This window comes from Phyllobates terribilis, unplaced genomic scaffold (genome assembly GCF_046119375.1).
Source record: "Phyllobates terribilis strain yellow unplaced genomic scaffold, ASM4611937v1 Scaffold_12__6_contigs__length_324123572, whole genome shotgun sequence".
NCBI classification, from domain to species: domain Eukaryota; kingdom Metazoa; phylum Chordata; class Amphibia; order Anura; family Dendrobatidae; genus Phyllobates; species Phyllobates terribilis.
This window is the reverse complement of record NW_027362772.1, coordinates 238,896,259-238,915,261: the sequence shown is the minus strand read 5'-3', so window position 1 is coordinate 238,915,261 and position 19,003 is coordinate 238,896,259. Positions and strand designations below refer to the sequence as shown.

Here is a 19,003-nt window from a genome sequence, read left to right as displayed (position 1 = left end):
GGAAGATTTTGGAGCAGATCGACACCAAAAAACTTGTGTGAGCGAGAGCAGGATGCCCATGGAAGGGTGCTGCTGTCAGTAAGATTGTCCTTGTAGTGCCATTTAGGGGCAAGAAAATAGAAACTCACATATGCCATTGAAGATCTGTGGCAGCTGCACAGCAGAGCCAATAGTCTTGTATAACAATATGGGGGTCTGTGGATGCGGGTTTTGCCTTGGATATAGGGTGTAAGATGTCATTTTCAGTCACGTTAGTGGCACTTGGGGGGCAGTTTATGCCCAATAGTTACAACATCTTGGATTTCGTTTTAGCATTCCCATGATCAGCTGTATTAGGCTGGGACTGCGAGTGCTGCCGTTACTTGGTGGTCCTGAGCTGCTGTCCTGAGTGGCCCCCTTGCCCTATGGTGTCCATACGCCGTAATTTTACAATACTTGGTGCAGGGCCTCCCTACGGGAACTATGATAGTTTACATTAGTTATGCAGTCCCAGGCGTGTACTGGACGAGGGCAATGCTCTGCTAAGGCTCTGGTGGCTCACGAGGATGTGATGATCCTTGTAATAAGGCATGAGTGGCAGAGCTACCCCTTATTATTTCACTACAAAAATCACTGTCATATGGGGATAGAGCAATGATACCAACCTGTGTCCCTCAAATTGTCGAGAAACTACAACTCCCAGCATGCCATGACATCCACAGGTTGGAGACCACTGGACTAGAGGTAGTAGAGTTGGTGCGAATCGATGCATAGGACCCGTCACTTATCTGTGGCCGCTGTACGGGAGATCAGAGACACGGGAGACCTCTTACCCTCCAGCATCCGAACCTCTTCTTTTGATTGGCTGACCTGGTACGACGTCACATGTGAGACTCGCGGCAACTATGACATCACATCAGGCCGGCTAATCAAAGGGAGAGCCACGGATGCTATCGGCTAGGAAGCGGTCACAGATTACTGACATCGATTCACACCAACTCTTAGGAGGTAGCAAGAGAGCAATCAAATCATCAGTAAGTGATTCTAAGGACACATGAACAGGAGAGCGGATGCTATAAGGGAAGGAGTCATGGATGCAAAAAAATACGACATTTCGATCACCTATTGCTAAAACTAATTGCAAATCGCTTTATGCCATTAGGAATTTGGATATAAAAAACAACCCCGCAGGAGACCTCTGGAGCTAGACGTCCAGCTACCTCTACATCTAAAAATCAGTCATTACCACAAGAGACAAATTTATTAACGTTGGTACATAAAGCCTCAGTATCATACCAGTAAATGTCTGCAAACGTAGAGCTGAGCTGGGTTTGTCATCTGCCCGTGCCTAGGAGATAACGCAGCCGGTTATCCATAGCGTGCTCTCATGGCACATCAATCCACATGACAAACGCAGCTCTGCGGTTGTGTTTTTGGGGAACCTGTCAGTAGATCCATTATGCCTTGAACATCGGCAGCAAAAAAAAAAACAAAAAACCCACTCTCTTAATATGTTTTACTCTGAAATGCTGTGGCTGCCCCCCTGGAACTTTTCTTCACCTGATTTGATTGACTGGTCCCCCCCCCCCCCCCATCTGTGCATAGTGAGAGACCCATCAGCCATGCTAAGCTGCAGGGAGATCCTAGAGGGAAGCCACAGGGAGACCCTAGAGGGAAGCCGCAGGGAGACCCTAGAGGGAAGCCGCAGGGAGACCCTAGAGGGAAGCCGCAGGGAGACCCTAGAGGGAAACCACCCCTCTGACACTTCTCCACATCCACCACTCTTTTAAGCCCACGTGTTTTTTGTTTTTTTTTCTTTCAGAAACACAACTTTATATCAACAAATAAAGCAGTTCATTATATTGAGGGAGCCCGTCAGTATTGGCAACGTGAATCTGCTGACAAGTTCCCATTAAAAAAGTGTCCCACATCGTGCCATGACTTTATTAAGTAAAAAGAAACCATAAAGGGAATCTGTCAGCAGGTTTTTTTGCCAGGTAATCTAAGAGCACCATGATGTAGAGACAGAGACCCTGATTCCAGCGATATTTTACTTACTGAGCTGCTTGCTGCAGTTTTGATAATATCACAGTTTTATCAGCAGGAGATTATCACTGCAGGACTGGTGGTCTACTGCCATGTAGTCCTCCTGCTTTCTATAACTCTGCCTCCACCACTGATTGGCAGCTTTCTGCCTTATGCACACAGAAAGCAGCCAATCAGTGATGTGGACAGGGGTTATACAGAGCTCAGCATTCAGAAAACTGCAGCAGACAAAACAGGGATTTTATCAAAACTTGAGCAAGCAGCCCAGTAAGTGATATATCGCTGGAATCAGGGTCTCTGTCCCTAAATTATGCTGGCAAAAACTTTGTGACAGATTCCCTTTAACGCTTACTTTTTATTCACTTTGCAGCGAGATGTAGCAGAGCTGAAATTGTCACTCAAAATCTAAGCCGTTCTGCAGGGAAGACAAATGCAGTCCTATAGGAAACAACAGATGACCCAACAACTCGGCTACGCTACACCCCACCAGCGCTACACCCCACCAGCCCGGCTGCGCTACACCCCACCAGCCCGGCTTCGCTACACCCCACCAGCCCGGCTGCGCTACGCCCGACCAGCTCAATGAATCCTTTTGGCTCCCACAATTCTTCAGCACTGCTCCTTGACAATTCACATTATTATTATTTTCCTCCATTTTTAATGATTTCAGCTCCATCAACGCTACATATATAAAAGAGAACGTAGAAACATAATATACATAAAGAACTTAACATATATTCCACATCACTGTGTGTAGATGTGAAGCTTAATACTGGTACTCCTATCGGCAGGGATACCACCATTGTAAGGTACCAGGTTTAACATGAAAACTCCCTGAAGACTCTTTTTCAATGGCAATAAAACCCCAAAATTTATGGACGGTGCAACATCCGCCCTCCGTCTCCACTCACATCCCAACAATTAAAAGTGAGCGAATCTCCTCGGTTTATATACAGATGAAAGCACTTTGGCTCCAGCACAGTTTATGTAAGAAGCGGTGGTCGCTCGAGCACAGTTTATGTAAGAAGCGGTGGTCCGTTCCAGTGTCCTGCTGCGGAGAGGGGGCCGCGCCTGAAAAGACAGGAGGAGAAATATGAAATAAAGAGATACCGCACATCGCAGCGGATTTACCTGCAGTCTTATATAATAAAACAAGACAAGGTGACCCACATTACACAGGTAACTACCATTCGCCACATTTAAAGGGGTTGTCCACTAGCTAGACAAACCTTTATTAAACTAGGTAGCCCCCTCTTGTAAAATTAAAACACCAATGTTTTTTCTTCCGGTTGGACGACAATCGTCAGAAGGAAGTGAGAGCACATATCCCAACAGCAGCCGATGATTGGTGGCAGGGGTCACGTGGCAAAACAATGGCACACAGCGGGAGGTGAATATATTGAGTTTATATTTTACAAAGGGGAATACTTCACGTAAAAAAAGGTTTCCCAAGTAGTGGACAACCCCTTTAACAGTTCTCATCTTATTTTTTAATAATCTACGATTTGTCCTCCTTCCATCACATGCAGAGCTGCTTTCAGAATTCTGGTGTTGGCCTGAGAAACTGTGGGCCTCTAATAGTCATCTGAGCTCCCACAATGCACCGCTTCTCTTCACAGAAACACAGCAGAATTTTGTCCACAGCTCCGGATACATAACTGATCCTGAGTTACATCCTGTATTATGCTCCAGAGCTGCACTCACTATTCTGCTGGTGCAGTCACTGTGTACATACATTACATTACTGATCCTGTACTGATCCTGAGTTACATCCTGTATTATACTCCAGAGCTGCACTCACTATTCTGCTGGTGCAGTCACTGTGTACATACATTACATTACTTATCCTGTACTGATCCTGAGTTACATCCTGTATTATACTCCAGAGCTGCACTCACTATTCTGCTGGTGCAGTCACTGTGTACATACATTACATTACTGATCCTGTACTGATCCCGAGTTACATCCTGTATTATACTCCAGAGCTGCACTCACTATTCTGCTGGTGCAGTTACTGTGTACATACATTACACTACTTATCCTGTACTGATCCTGAGTTACATCCTGTATTATACTCCAGAGCTGCACTCACTATTCTGCTGGTGCAGTCACTGTGTACATACATTACATTACTTATCCTGTACTGATCCTGAGTTACATCCTGTATTATACTCCAGAGCTGCACTCACTATTCTGCTGGTGCAGTCACTGTGTACATATATTACATTACTGATCCTGTACTGATCCCGAGTTACATCCTGTATTATACTCCAGAGCTGCACTCACTATTCTGCTGGTGCAGTCACTGTGTACATACATTACACTACTTATCCTGTACTGATCCTGAGTTACATCCTGTATTATACTCCAGAGCTGCACTCACTATTCTGCTGGTGGAGTCACTGTGTTCATACATTACATTACTTGTCCTGTACTGATCCTGAGTTACATCCTGTATTATACTCCAGAGCTGTACTCACTATTCTGCTGGTGCAGTCACTGTGTATATACATTACATTACTGATCCTGTACTGATCCTGAGTTACATCCTGTATTATGCTCCAGAGCTGCACTCACTATTCTGCTGGTGCAGTCACTGTGTACATACATTACATTACTGATACTGTACTGATCCTGAGTTACATCCTGTATTATACTCCAGAGCTGCACTCACTATTCTGCTGGTGGAGTCACTGTGTTCATACATTACATTACTTGTCCTGTACTGATCCTGAGTTACATCCTGTATTATACTCCAGAGCTGTACTCACTATTCTGCTGGTGCAGTCACTGTGTATATACATTACATTACTGATCCTGTACTGATCCTGAGTTACATCCTGTATTATACTCCAGAGCTGCACTCACTATTCTGCTGGTGGAGTCACTGTGTTCATACATTACATTACTTGTCCTGTACTGATCCTGAGTTACATCCTGTATTATACTCCAGAGCTGTACTCACTATTCTGCTGGTGCAGTCACTGTGTTCATACATTACATTACTTGTCCTGTACTGATCCTGAGTTACATCCTGTATTATACTCCAGAGCTGCACTCACTATTCTGCTGGTGCAGTCACTGTGTATATACATTACATTACTGATCCTGTACTGATCCTGAGTTACATCCTGTATTATGCTCCAGAGCTGCACTCACTATTCTGCTGGTGCAGTCACTGTGTACATACATTACATTACTGATACTGTACTGATCTGGAGTTACATCCTGTATTATACTCCAGAGCTGCACTCACTATTCTGCTGGTGCAGTCACTGTGTACATACATTACATTACTGATCCTGAGTTACATCCTGTATTATACTCCAGAGCTGCACTCACTATTCTGCTGGTGGAGTCACTGTGTACTTACAATACATTACTTATCCTGTACTGATCCTGAGTTACATCCTGTATTATACTCCAGAGCTGCGCTCACTATTCTGCTGATGCAGTCACTGTGTACATACATTACATTACTGATCCTGTACTGATCCTGAGTTACATCCTGTATTATACTCCAGAGCTGCACTCACTATTCTGCTGATGCAGTCACTGTGTACATACATTACATTACTGATCCTGAGTTACATCCTGTATTATACTCCAGAGCTGCACTCACTATTCTGCTGGTGCAGTCACTGTGTACATACATTACATTACTGATCCTGTACTAATCCTGAGTTACATCCTGGATTATACTTCAAAGCTGCATTCAAAATTCTGCAGACTTCTCAGTTGAAGTCTTCAAGCATTGGGTGCAATTTAATTGTCCTCTTTTATTCTACTTCAGTTAGAACTAGAGGCGTTTTTGATGACAAACCTGTTGACTTTTCACGACACAAGCAGAATTGAGAATGCAGCTCTGGAGTATAATATAGGCTGCAACTAAGGGTTAGTACTGTAGTAAGCAGGGGAATGTGCTTACATAGGTGAACAACTAGTGAGAACTTCTAGAAAAAAAAATATCGAAATGTCTACTCCTGGTTCAGTGACACCCCGTAGAGACTGATCACTTACTCAAATAGTATCTTCATTGTTGATCTCCTCCTCGTCATCATCCTCCTCCTTAGCTCTGTAGTGGAGGTTCCTTAGTTCTCGCCTGCTCATAGAAGCACAGGACGTAGCAACCGGTGCAAAATCCTAAGGGATAGGGAAATCAGATCGTAACCGAACACACAAGTTACCACCGATACTTTATTCACATGGTATTGCCATATAATGTTTTCACAAAATTGTGCCCTAAACATAACTCTTTTCCAAAGGCAAAACTATGACCGGCAAAAAAAAAAAAAAAAAAAAAGTGTCTCCATGGTTACAGACTACAAAGAAACTGAGTGTAGTCAGACCCTGCGGGCTCACCTGCATAAGATCGGCGTTCTCAAAGAATCTCCCGAGAGGCATTGGCTGGTTGCTGTCTTCATCAAAAAAGGGGCTGTTGTCTGTGCACACCCCTCTGGTATCTGGATGTGACACGCCGTCTCCACTGTCGTCCGTTAACCCATGATATGAAGGACTGGATCTGAGCACATGATGCGCAGTGGCACGGGTGCTGACTGTCACCTTTGGGCATCTTCTGCTCGGAGCCCTTCCCCGAGTACCCGCCTTATTAGCTCTTTTGGTGCCATCACTTTCTAGTGCGCTGTTCTGGTCACATATAACTTTTTTTGATAGATTCTTATTGGAAGTTTTGCGGGTGGATGCCTGAAAAAAAATTAACACACTGTAAAACTTTCAATCCCTCCATTGCAAACTTTAAGACTATCCTGGCTGACGGCTATCTATGCACTCCATCACCCTCCCTTCTGTCAGTGTATAGCAGCAGAGAGGAGAGGAGAGGAGAGGGGGGGGAAAGCATTCAAGTCAGTAGGAAGAACAGCTCACTCAAGCTGTACATAGGGACGAAAGCACGATTCTTCATAACCTCTAGAATGGAAAATCACTGCAGGAAAGAAGCTGTGCTGACACATGAGAGCTAGTGGAGCTAGCAACATCTGTAATGCCGGCAGAGGCGGCAAAGCGGCGGCCGGGCCGCGGCAGACAGAGCAAAGCGGCGGCCGGGCCGCGGCAGACAGAGCACCATCTGTGCAGCAAGCACCATCAAGCAGAAGTGAGAATAGGCCTTCCAATATCTCAAAATAAAGTACGACCTCCCAGAAATAGAATTTTTTACATATTTAGAAATGAGAAATACCTTAGAAACAAATGTAAATTTCCTCTACTTCCTAAAAGTATTTTCTCTCATTACTAATCTGGACAATAAATTTATATGGAATACTAAACATATTTATTCTTTGTTCAACAATGATGTCATATTCTCAAAACAGAAATATATGTTGGACTGGGAAGAGGATTAGGGCACCAAATTTTCAACTGATAAATGGCAAAAAGCGATGAAAATTTCCTTTAAAAACTCACCCAACGCTAATCTACACGAATCATACTATAAAACCATGAGAAAATGGTATTCTACCCCAGCAAAACTTCATAGAATATTTCCCAATCAATCTGAATTATGTTGGAGTACTCTTTTACATATACTATGGGACTGTTCATTAACCCCTTTACCCCCGAGGGTGGTTTGCACGTTAATGACCGGGCCAATTTTTACAATTCTGACCACTGTCACTTTATGAGGTAATTACTCTGGAACGCTTCAACGGATCCCACTGATTCTGAGATTGTTTTTTCGTGACATATTGTGCTTCATGATAGTGGTAAAATTTCTTCGATATCACTTGCGTTTATTTGTGAAAAAATTGGAAATGTCGCGAAAATTTTGAAACTTTCATAATTTTCAAAATTTTAATTTTTATTCCGTTAAATCAGAGAGATATGTCACACAAAATAGTTAATAAATAACATTTCCCACATGTCTACTTTACATCAGCACAATTTTTTTTTCTTTTATTAGTGTGCTATAAGGGTTAAAAGTTGATCAGCGATTTCTCATTTTTCCAACAAAATTTATAAAACTATTTTTTAGGGACCACATCACATTTGAAGTGACTTTGAGGGGCCTTTATGACAGAAAATACCCAAAAGTGACACCATTCTAAAAACTACACCCCTCAAGGTGCTCAAAACCACATTCAAGAAGTTTATTAACCCTTCAGGTGCTTCACAGGAATTTTTGGAATGGGGAAGAAAAAAATGAACATTAAACTTTTTTCACAAAAATCTTACTTTAGATCCCAATTTTTTTATTTTTGCAGGGGTAACAGGAAAAAATGGACCCCAAAATTTGTTGTGCAATTTCCCCTGAGTACACAGATACCCCATACGTGGGGAAAAAACACTGTTTGGGCGCACTGCAGGGTTCGGAAGGGAAGGAGCACCATTTGACATTTTGAATGTAAAATTTGCTTGAATAATTAGCGGTCGCCATGTTGCATTCGGGGAGTCCCTGATGTGCCTAAACAGTGGAAACCCCCCCACAAGTGACACCATTTTGGAAACTAGACCCCTCAGGGAACTTATCTAGATGTGTGGTGAGCACCTTGAACCCCCAGGTGCTTCACAGAAGTTTATAACATTGAGCCGTAAAAACACCAAGGTTACTTACCGGTAGCCGGTTTTTCCTGAGCCCATGACAGCACACCTTGAGAGAGGATCCGCCCCACCAAGGACAGGAAACCGTCTGAAATAAAAGGGCGGCACCTCTCCCTCGCTTCAGTTGTTTACAGAGCATTGAGAGGACCTCCCTAAACAGGTTAGGCACATAACCAACACCACAATATACATATACACACCACCCCAAACAGTGCACACCAGGGTGTGAGAAACATAGAAAAAATAAGGGGGGGAAACTACGGGTGCTGTCATGGGCTCAGGAAAAACCGGCTACCGGTAAGTAACCTTGGTGTTTTCCCCTCCCCCATGACAGCACACCTTGAGAGAATTTTGGAGAATTTATGAGCACCCTAGGGAGGGACCACCGCCTGAAGTACCCTTCTCCCAAAGGTGAGATCAGAAGAGGACAGATCCAACCGATAGTGCTTAAAGAAGGTGGATGGTGTAAACCAAGTAGCAGCCCTACATATCTGCTCGATCGAGACGTTTGCTCTCTCTGCCCAGGAGGTTGCAAGAGCTCTGGTGGAATGAGCCCTCACATTGTCCGGGGCTGGAACCCCTGTGGACGTATAGGCTAAGCAAATGGCCTCCCTGAGCCACCTAGAGATGGTACCCTTGGACACCCCGTGACCTTTCCTACACCCTTGAAAGGCCAGGAACAGAGAACAGTCTTTCCTCCACAGACTAGTCATGTGAATGTACTGTAGCAGGGACCTCCTAACATCTAGGCTATGGAACCTGACTTCCCCTGGGTTCTTAGGATTGCTGCAGAACGAGGGTAGCACAATCTCCTGACTACGGTGAAATCTAGATACCACCTTGGGAAGGTACGCTGGATCTAGCCGCAAGGTGACCCTATCCTCAAAGATTTGTGTGTAAGGAGGATTAACCGAGAGGGCCTGCAGATCACCCACCCTACGGGCTGACGTTAAGGCCATGTCACGGGTGTGTCGCCACGAAGATCGTCACGAGTACACAGCCTGACTTCTCGCAGCTGACTTGTTGGTGCTTTGTGTTTTTCGGCAGTGAGGGAGTTAATTCTCTCTCTCTCTGTGCTAGACGAGGTCCAGCCTCGCCCAGCTGCAATCAATACTGCTGTAGTGAGACTCCTTCAAATGCCTGCTGGTCTGTTTGGGAAGTGTCGGTGAAAGCATTTCATTCAGACTAACAGAGCGGATTGTGGTGTTTGGAGTTTCTGAGATAAGTGTATTTGGAGTGTTTTTTCCCTTCCTCGCTTTATCATTTATCTCCTTTCCCGTTGGTGTTCCCTCTGTTGTAGTTGTGTAGTTGTTGTATGCAAGGTGGTTTTGGTTTTTCCCTTGTACTGTCTCGTTCGTCTAAGTACTGTGTGTGGGCATATTATTACTTGTCCCCTTTTGTTGTGATCGGGGTCCTTCTCAGGACTAGATTACTTAGGTGCAGGGATCCTCAGGAGGTAGGGGTTACGCTGGCGGCCTGGACCTCTGTACCTTTAACAGTACCTCCAGGTTGAGGGACTAGTCAGGGCCCCAGCTTAGGGTCAGCTTAGGCCCCCTACCTCCAGTATACAGAGACAGCGTGACAGGCCACTAGGAGGATGGTCTTAAGGGTGAGAATTTTTGGAGAAACCTTGTGCAGGGGTTCGAATGGTTCACTAGTAAGAGCGTTCAAGACTAAATTCAGGTCCCAAGGAGGAACACCCATGGACCTAACCGGTCCGGCTCTGGCACAGGACTTGATAAACCTCGAGATCCACCTATCCACCTATTCCCAGCCAGATTACAATTGTAGAGTGCTCCCAAAGCTGAAACTTGAACCTTAAGGGTCCCTGTAGCTAGACCCAGGTCCCGCCCCTTTTGCAGAAATTCCAGGATCCCCCTGATCGGAGGTTTGCTCGATAGCGGGATATCTATAAACTCTAGGAATTTACCCCAAACTCTGCTATAAATCTTGGTTGTAATTGGTTTTCTACTCCCCAATAAAGTAGAAACTAAGCCTGGTGAAAACCCCTTGCTACTCAATAGCGACCTCTCAAATTCCATGCCGAAAGATGGAACCCCCTGGCCTGGGCATGGAATACTGGTCCCTGCATGAGAAGGTCCGGCCTCTCTGGTAGAATCCAGGGATCTGACACCGACATTAGTTGAAGCAGAGAGAACCAAGGCCTCTTGGGCCAAAAAGGGGCTATCAAAATCACCCTGGCGCCTTCCTCCCGGATCTTCCTCACCACTACTGGAATCATCACTAATAGCGGAAAGGCATAGGCCTTCCTGAACCCCCAAGGAATCTGGAGGGCATCTATGGCATGGAGATTTTCTGCCGGATTTAGGGAGAAAAATCTCTGCACCTTTCTGTTTGCCCTTGTGGCGAACAGGTCTATGTCTGGCTGCCCCCATAACTGGACAATCTGATGGAAGACCTCCGGGTTCAACCCCCACTCCCCCTGTCTTAGGGTATGGCGGCTTAGAAATCTGCTTTCACGTTTTCTACCCCCTTTATGTGAAGGGCGCTGAGGGATAGGAGGTTTCGCTCTGCTAGACCAAGGATCCTGTCTGCCACCACCATCAGAGGGCGTGACCTTGTCCCTCCCTGGTGATTCACATAGGCTACTGCTGTCCGGTTGTCGGACCTGACCTGGACATGGTGATTTTGGATGTGAGGGAGGAAGCCCCTGAGGGATCTTTCTACTGCCCAAAGCTCCTTTAAGTTTGAGAATGCTCCCCTCTCGAGGTAAGCCCAGTGACCCAGTACTGAGAGTTCTGCCAGATGACCCCCCCCATCCGGAACTGCTTGCGTCGGTCGTAATTACCCGATCTACTGGTCTGGACCATTGAACGCCTGCGGTCAGATTTCCCCTGACTGTCCACCACGAAAGGGAATCTACTACTTCTGGGGGGAGAGAGCCTGCCTTCTAAATGCCCGTTGCAGGACCTCTGTGCTGACAGGACCTCCCACTGAAGCCACCTCATATGCCCCTGGGCCCACATTACTGCTGGGAGACAGGCCGTCATAGAACCCAGGAGGGACATTGCCTCTCTCAGAGACATCTCCGGAGCTTGAATGGCCTTCGAGACTAATGCAATCAACCTGCAGATTTTGTCCTCTGGGAGGAAGCAGGTTTGGCGACGAGAGTCTAGGATTAGACCCAGAAAGGTCTGAGTCCTGGAGGGGGTTAGTCTTGATTTTTGGAAATTTACTAACCACCCCAGCTGATGCAACACTTCCGTGACCACTAGGAGCTGACAGGAGCAGTGGGCTTCTGTTTTCCCTATTATCAAGAAGTCGTCTAAATATGGCACGATCACTACATTCTTGATCCGTAGGAAGGCTGTCACTTCTGCTATTAGTTTCGTAAATATTCTCGGGGCAATGGACAGGCCAAAGGGTAGGGCAGCAAACTGAAAATGCCTCAGCTTCCCCTGAATAAACAGGGCTACTCTCAGATACTTCTGATACTCCGGATGGATTGGGACGTGATAATATGCGTCCTTCAAGTCTATTACAGCCATAAAGCAGTTGCGATGTAAGAGCTTCACTGCCGAGCTTACTGACTCCATCTTGAAAGTCTGGTTTTCTACTACTTGGTTCAGACTCCTGAGGTTGATGATGGTCCTTAAGGACCCGTTTGTTTTTTTTATCATGAATAGTGGGGAATAGAACCCCCTCCCTCTCTGTGTTGCTGGTACTTCGAGAAGGACCTGCTTTCCTACTAACTCTAACACTTCTGTTTCCAGGGCTAATTGTTGTTCCTGGACCTTTCGTAGGGGGGTAACCACAAAGGTCCGCCAGGGGGTCTGGCTGAACCGGATCTTCAGGCCCCCACTGATAATTTTCAGAATCCAGGGGTTTGTTGTTATCGCGTCCCAAGCTGGAAAAAAGTGGGAAAGCCTTCCACCCACTTCCAGCCTGGCGTCATTGGGAGGATCTCTTCGAACTCAAGGATGGTCCTCCAAACATGTAGCCCGATTCTTTTTTGGACTTGGCTTCCCATCTCTTTTTGTCTCCCGGAGGACGACCCCGGTTAAATTTTCTCCTCCGAAAACTAAATCTTCTTGGTTCCCCCGAAAATCCCAGGAACCCTTTGCTTTTATCGCCTGCTTTTTCTAACAGGTCTTCTAACTTTTGGCCAAACAGGAGTCTACCGTCACACGGGAGGGAGCACAGTTTCTGTTTCGAAGGTAGGTCGCCTGGGCAACCTTTGAGCCACAAGGCCCGCCTGGCTGCGTTGGATAGTCCCGCTGCCCTAGCTGACAGTCTGACCGAGTCAGCTGAAGAGTCGGCCAGGAAGGCCGATGCTGTTTGTATTAGAGGTAGCTCTGCAAGTATTGCCTGTCTGGAGACCTTTTTATCTTTAAGCTGGTCTTCCAGCTGTTGGAGCCACACCATCAAGGACCTCGCCACACAGGTGCTAGCCACCGCTGGTTTTAGGCCGCCTGCCGCCGCCTCCCACGTGTGGCGCAGGAAGGAGTCAGCTCTTTTATCCAGTGCATCCTTTAGGACGCCAGAGTCCTCCAAGGGCAGGGAAGATCTTTTCGATGACCTTGCCACAGTCCCGTCCACCTTGGGGATCTTATCCCAAGGTTCCGCATCCTTCTCTTCGAAGGGATACCTTCTTTTGGAGAAGGAGGGTAAAGCCCCTGATCTTTCAAGTCTCCTCCACTCCCGGTCAATGAGGCCCTGAATTTTACTGTTAACCGGAAATGAGCGTCTCTTCTTCTCTCCCAAGCCCGCAAACATGATGTCCTCCCGGGATTTAGATGCTCTCTCTTCCTCCAGACCCATGGTTGATCTTACTGCCCTAACCAGTCTGTCTGTATTCTCAATGGGGAAGCAGGGTCTACCGCCCCCCGATGAAGAAGAGGACGATGAATCCCACTGCTCCTCGGACTGGGAGGAATCAGAGACGGAGGAAACCTCTCTACGGGGTCTTTTCTTCCCTCTAAGGAACCCTTTCAGGGACCCCTGAACTTCTGCATGTACTATGGACTTTAAATTTGCAGCAAAATCCCGGGAATTCTCAGCTATGGTTTTGGTCACACAACCCTGGCAAAGTGGTTTCTGCCACTCTACTGAGAGAGAAGCTTGGCAAAGGGCACATATTCTATGCTTTTGCTTGGCACTACTCTTCTTAGGCTCCTAAAAAAAGGAAGCACATAAGAGACTTCCCGTTACTAACCAGTGACATTCACGAAGCTCACTCACCCCCGGAGGTCACAAACGGGTACCGCATTCGGAGGCTGTTGCGGAACCGATGATTCCATTCTGGATGGTCCCGAGGCACTCGAAGCCTTACTCCTGTGGCTGCCACTACGATTACTCGAGCGGCTGTCTGTATACGATGCATCCCTCTGCTTTTTCTGTTGCTGAGGTGGGGGGGTAAGCTGCTGCTCCAGGCTATCTGGATCAGCCATGTCTCAGAAGCGCACCACACTTCCAGGATAGCTCCCCCCCCTTAAATATAGGGCCATCCAGCCTCCTCCGGTCTGTGGGCCCTCCCCCTTCCTCAGGCCGGAGCTCCGTTGAAAAAAAACGGCCTGGGACGTTCCGATGGGCGCCGCCATCTTGGATCGGCGCCGCCTCCTGACATCACTCAGTGCGCCGCTCCCAGCGTGCCCTGCGCCGTGACGTCAGGCGCGTCACACCCGGAAGCGTTCCACACTGCAGGGGGAGGACGGCGCCGCGGTCTCTGGGAGGACAGAGCCTGCCTCATCGCGTGCGCCCCGCTCGGCGCAGAGACCCCAGGGGAAGCTGCGGACGGCGCTTCTGGGATACTGAACCCGGTGCACAGGCCAGTGCCCGCTCTTCCACACCGGGACAGCCCCAGGTAAGTCTTCTTTCTTCCAGACAGGTTCCCCATCAAGGACAGGAAACCAACTGAAGCGAGGGAGAGGTGCCGCCCTTTTATTTCAGACGGTTTCCTGTCCTTGGTGGGGCGGATCCTCTCTCAATGTGTGCTGTCATGGGGGAGGGGAAAATAAAATTTTCTCATTTTTCCCACAAAATTGCATTGTTTTTCAGCCCCCAATTTTGCATTTTCATAAGGGTAACAGGAGAAATTGCACCATGCAATTTGTTGTGCAATTTCTCCTGAGTAAGCAGATACCCCATATGTGGGGAAAAAACACTGTTTGGGCGCACGGCAGGGTTCGGAAGGGAAGGAACGCCATTTGACTTTTTGAATGTAAAATTTTCTTGAATAATTAGCGGACGCTATGTTGCGTTTGGACAGCCCCTGATGTGCCTAAACAGTGGAAACCCCCCACAAGTGACACCATTTTGGAAACTAGACCCCTGAGGGAACTTATCTAGATGTGTGGTGAGCACCCTTAACCCCCAGGTGCTTCACAGAAGTTTAGAACATGAAGCCGTGAAAATAAAAAAAATCTAACTTTTTCCACAAAAATGATCTTTTTGCCCCAATTTTTTTAGTTTCACAAGGGTAAGAGGAGAAAATGGAACCTAAAAACTGTTGTGCAATTTCTCCTGAGTACACCAATACCCCATATGTGGGGAAAATACACTGTTTGGGTGCACGTCAGGGTTCAGAAGGAAAGGAGCACTGTGTGACTTTTTGAACGCAAAAGTGCCTGGAATCAAGAGCGGACGCCATGTCGCATTTCGGGAGCCCCTGATGTGCCGAAATAGTGGAAACCCCCCACAAGGGACCCCATTTTGGAAACTAGACCCCACAAGAATTTTATCAAGGGGTATAGTGAACATTTTGAACCCAGAGGTACGACAAAGAATTTGATAACATTAGGTCATCATATTGAATAAGTTGTCATTAGTCTTGAGCGCAAGTGCTCGTTACGTGAGTTTGCATCGGGTACTCAGGTATGCACCAAGTATCGCGGGTGCTCGAATTACATGCTTGAGTCCCCGCCCCGCATGTTTCACGGTTGTTAGACACCCAAAAAAAAACATGCGGGGATCGCTCGTGCATGGCAGGCAATCCCAGCAACGTTTTTTTTGGCCGCGAAGCATATGGGACAGAGACTCGAGCATGTCACTCGAGCACCCGCGATGTGCAGTGCATATCCGAGTACTCGATGCAAACTCAAGTAGTGAGCACTTGCGCTCAACACTGGTCGCCATATTGTCATCATTTTTTTTTCTTTACTTTTGAAAAAACCCCAACCCTAACCCTAGCACAACCATAACGATAGAGTTTATTTTTTACGCCGTTCCTCGTGCGGTATAAGTGGTTAGACTACTTTATTCTTCGGGTCGGGGTGATTACAGCAATACCAGATTCATATCGGGTTTTATGATTGACAGCTGTCACACACTAAAAGACGCTTTTTTTTTGCAAAGACTAGTGTTTGCATTGCCATATTTTGAGAGCTATAATTTTTCCATATTTTGGCCGACAGAGTCATGTGACGGCTTGTTTTTTGCAGGACAAGTTGACGTTTTTATTGGTACCATTTTCGGGCACGTGGCATTTTTTGATCGCTTTCTATTCTGATTTTTGGGAGGCAGAATGAACAAAAACCAACAATTCAGGAATTGTTTTTTTGCATTTTTTTTTATGCCGTTCCGCGTGTGGTAAAATTGATAATGCATCGTTATTCTTCGGGTCAGTGCATTTACAGCATTTATATAGTTTTTTTATGTTTTGCCGCTTTTACACAATAAAAACGATTTTCTAGAAAAAAATCATTTTTTTGTATCACTTTATTCTGAGAGCTATAACTTTTTTTTTTCGGACAATGGAGCTGTGTGGTGGCTTGTTTTTAGCGGTAACATTTTTATTTATATTCGTCTTTTTGATCGCGTGTTATTCCATTTTTTGTTTGGCGGTATGATGATAAAGCATTGTTTTTTTTCTTCGTTTTTTATTTATTTATTTTTACCGTGTTGACTAAAGGGGTTAACTAGTGAGACAGTTTTATAGGTCAGGTCGTTCCGGACGCGGTGGTGCCAAATATGTGTACTTTTATTGTTTTGTTTTTTCACAATAAATAAATATTATGGGTTCAATATATTTTTATTTTTTGGGGATTATTATTATTTATTTTTTTTCACTTTTCTACTTTTTTTTTCACTTTTACACATTGTGCCACTCTGGGACTTTCACTTTTTGCAGCCTGATCGGCTGCATGGCATAGAGAGCAGCAGCTCCCTTTGTCATGCAGCCTGTCAGTGCTGCACACAGGGGAGACATTACTTTGGTCATGAGCAGTGCATGACCAAAGTAACGTCCTGCCTCCTGGTGACCCGGATGTTGTCATGACGACATCGGGTTGTCATGGCAACATCTGGAAGCCGCCGCAGACATTGCTGGACGCCGGCAGGAGAGGTGAGTATACCGATCACCTCCCCCCTTGCCACCGCAATGCTGCGATCAACTTCGATCGCAGCATTGCGGGGGTTAATGTGCCGGGAGCGGTGCGGTCATGCACATAGTACCGGGTGTCAGCTGTGACAATCAGCTGACACCAGGCGGTGATCGCCCCGCACCGCTTGTGTGCGGGCGCGATCGCAGCGCTCTTAATAATACGTAGCTGGTCCATAAGTCCCAGGGCACAGCTACGTACTATTACTGACATGGTCGGAAAGGGGTTAATCTCTTCTCTTTGGACAGAGGTTTTGGGGTTGATTAATAAAACATGCAACATAGATATTCCACCTACTCCTCAATTAGCCATGCTATCTCTGGGAATAGATGATTTTCCACTTAAAGTAAGATATATAAGAATACAATGTTTCTTGGTAACAAAGCTGTTATTGTTGTCTAAATGGAAACAAATAAGTATTCCCTCAATTACAGAAGTTATAGACAGAATTATGAACAATAATATGTTTGAATCTACATATGCAATCAGAAAGATCACACTTTCAACATATGACCTGAAATGGTCCATATGGAACGCGATATATCCTCATAAATAGGAGTCCTTAAAAGCAAAACATCTGATCAAAATTAGTATAACGGAAATCTATACCATTCATTTTATGATTGAATAGACTAAATGCTCTTTTCTCTGCAAATATTGTATTGTAAGGTGCTATTGGTTCAGTTGACCTTTTATGTATATGTTTTTATTCATGTTCCTCCTTTCTACATTCTGTTTATCCCTTCCCTTTTCCCATTTTTCTTGTTACATATACTATTTCTATGTATAATTCCTTATGTGTGTATTGTAACCCTTCCCTTAAAAATTAATAAAAATAATTTTAAGAAGTGAGAAGGGGGCCCCAATATGCAAATGAGAAGGTATAGCGATGCACCAAAGATTCAGAAATGCCAGGACAGACCGAGACCCCCTATCCTTACCGGGCATACTCTCTTCGCAGGCTTTCCAGTGTTGCGGCTTTCAGCTTCATCATCAGAGGAATTCTGTGCAGCCGAACAATTTTGAGTTTTTTGGCGAGCCGAGCACTGCACCTCATCTGTTAACTGGAAATAAATTCTAGGAATTAAGCAGCAATCCAGCGTTTTCTATCGTTCCTATATAATGCATTATAGGCTATCAGCTCCTGTCTATATTATGTCTGGATCTCTGTGATGCTCCATTTATAACTACAGCTGTGGCGGGCATGGAGGACACCTCATCTGAGGATATCTGACCCATGGGGCCTCAGCACCAGGACACAGCCGCTGCTCGAATGTCAAATATGTGCAGATATACTGTATGTAAAGGAGATCGATGTGAGACACTGACAGGAGAGAAAGATCAACTGATACGTAAGATATGAGAGCAAAAGGGAGAACAAGAGAAAAGAGAGAAAAAACAAACAAAAAGAAAAAATGAAAAGAAAGAAAGAGCGAGAGAAAGGAGAGAGCGAGAGAGAAAGAAAGGAGAGAGAGAAAGAAAGGGGGGAGAGAGAAAGGAGAGAGAGGAGAGAGAGAAAGGAGAGAGAGAGAGAGAGGAGGGAGAGAGAGAGGGGGGAGAGAGAGTGAGAGGGGAGAGAGAGAGGGGAGAGAAAGGGGAGAGAGAAGGGGAGAGAGAGAGAGAGAAAGGGGAGGGAGAGAGAGAGAGAGAGAGAGAGAAAGGGGAGAGAGGAGAGAGAGAAAGGGAGAGAAAGGGGGAGAGAGAGAGAAAGGGGAGAGAGAGAGAGAGAGAGAGAGAGAAAGGGGAAGAGAGAGGAGAGAAGGAGAGAGAGAGAGAGAGAGAGAGAGAGAGAGAGAGGAGAGAAGAGGAGAGAGAGAGAGAAAGGGGAGAGAAGGGAGAGAGAGAGAGAAAGGGGAGAGAAAGGAGGAGAGAGGAGAGAGAGAGAGAGAAAGGAGAGAGAGAGAGAGAGAGAGAGAGAGAAAGGAGAGAGAGAGAGAAAGGGGGAGAGAGAGAGAAGGAGGTGAGAGAGAGAAAGGAGAGAGAGAGAGAAAGGAGGAGAGAGTGAGGCAAGAGGTTGTGAGAGAGAAAGGAGAGACGATGAGAAAGGCAGAGAGAAGAGAGAAGGAAGAGGAGGACGCGAGAGAGAG

The 19,003-nt window shown here is 46.0% G+C and overlaps 1 protein-coding gene across 1 annotated transcript in view; it reads right to left on the bottom strand.

Annotated features, from left to right (window-relative positions):
- Positions 1-239: 239 nt before the first annotated feature.
- Positions 240-19,003, bottom strand: part of CUNH1orf174 (chromosome unknown C1orf174 homolog) — a 26,790-nt gene continuing 8,026 nt past the window's right edge. The window contains exons 2-5 of the mRNA XM_073656730.1: positions 17,858-17,980; positions 6,388-6,729; positions 6,046-6,168; positions 240-3,096 (exon numbers count right to left, since the gene is read on the bottom strand). Of these exons, the coding sequence (XP_073512831.1) occupies positions 6,046-6,168; positions 6,388-6,729; positions 17,858-17,980 (588 nt within the window). The 3' untranslated portion in view covers positions 240-3,096. The remainder of the gene's footprint in view (positions 3,097-6,045; positions 6,169-6,387; positions 6,730-17,857; positions 17,981-19,003) is intronic.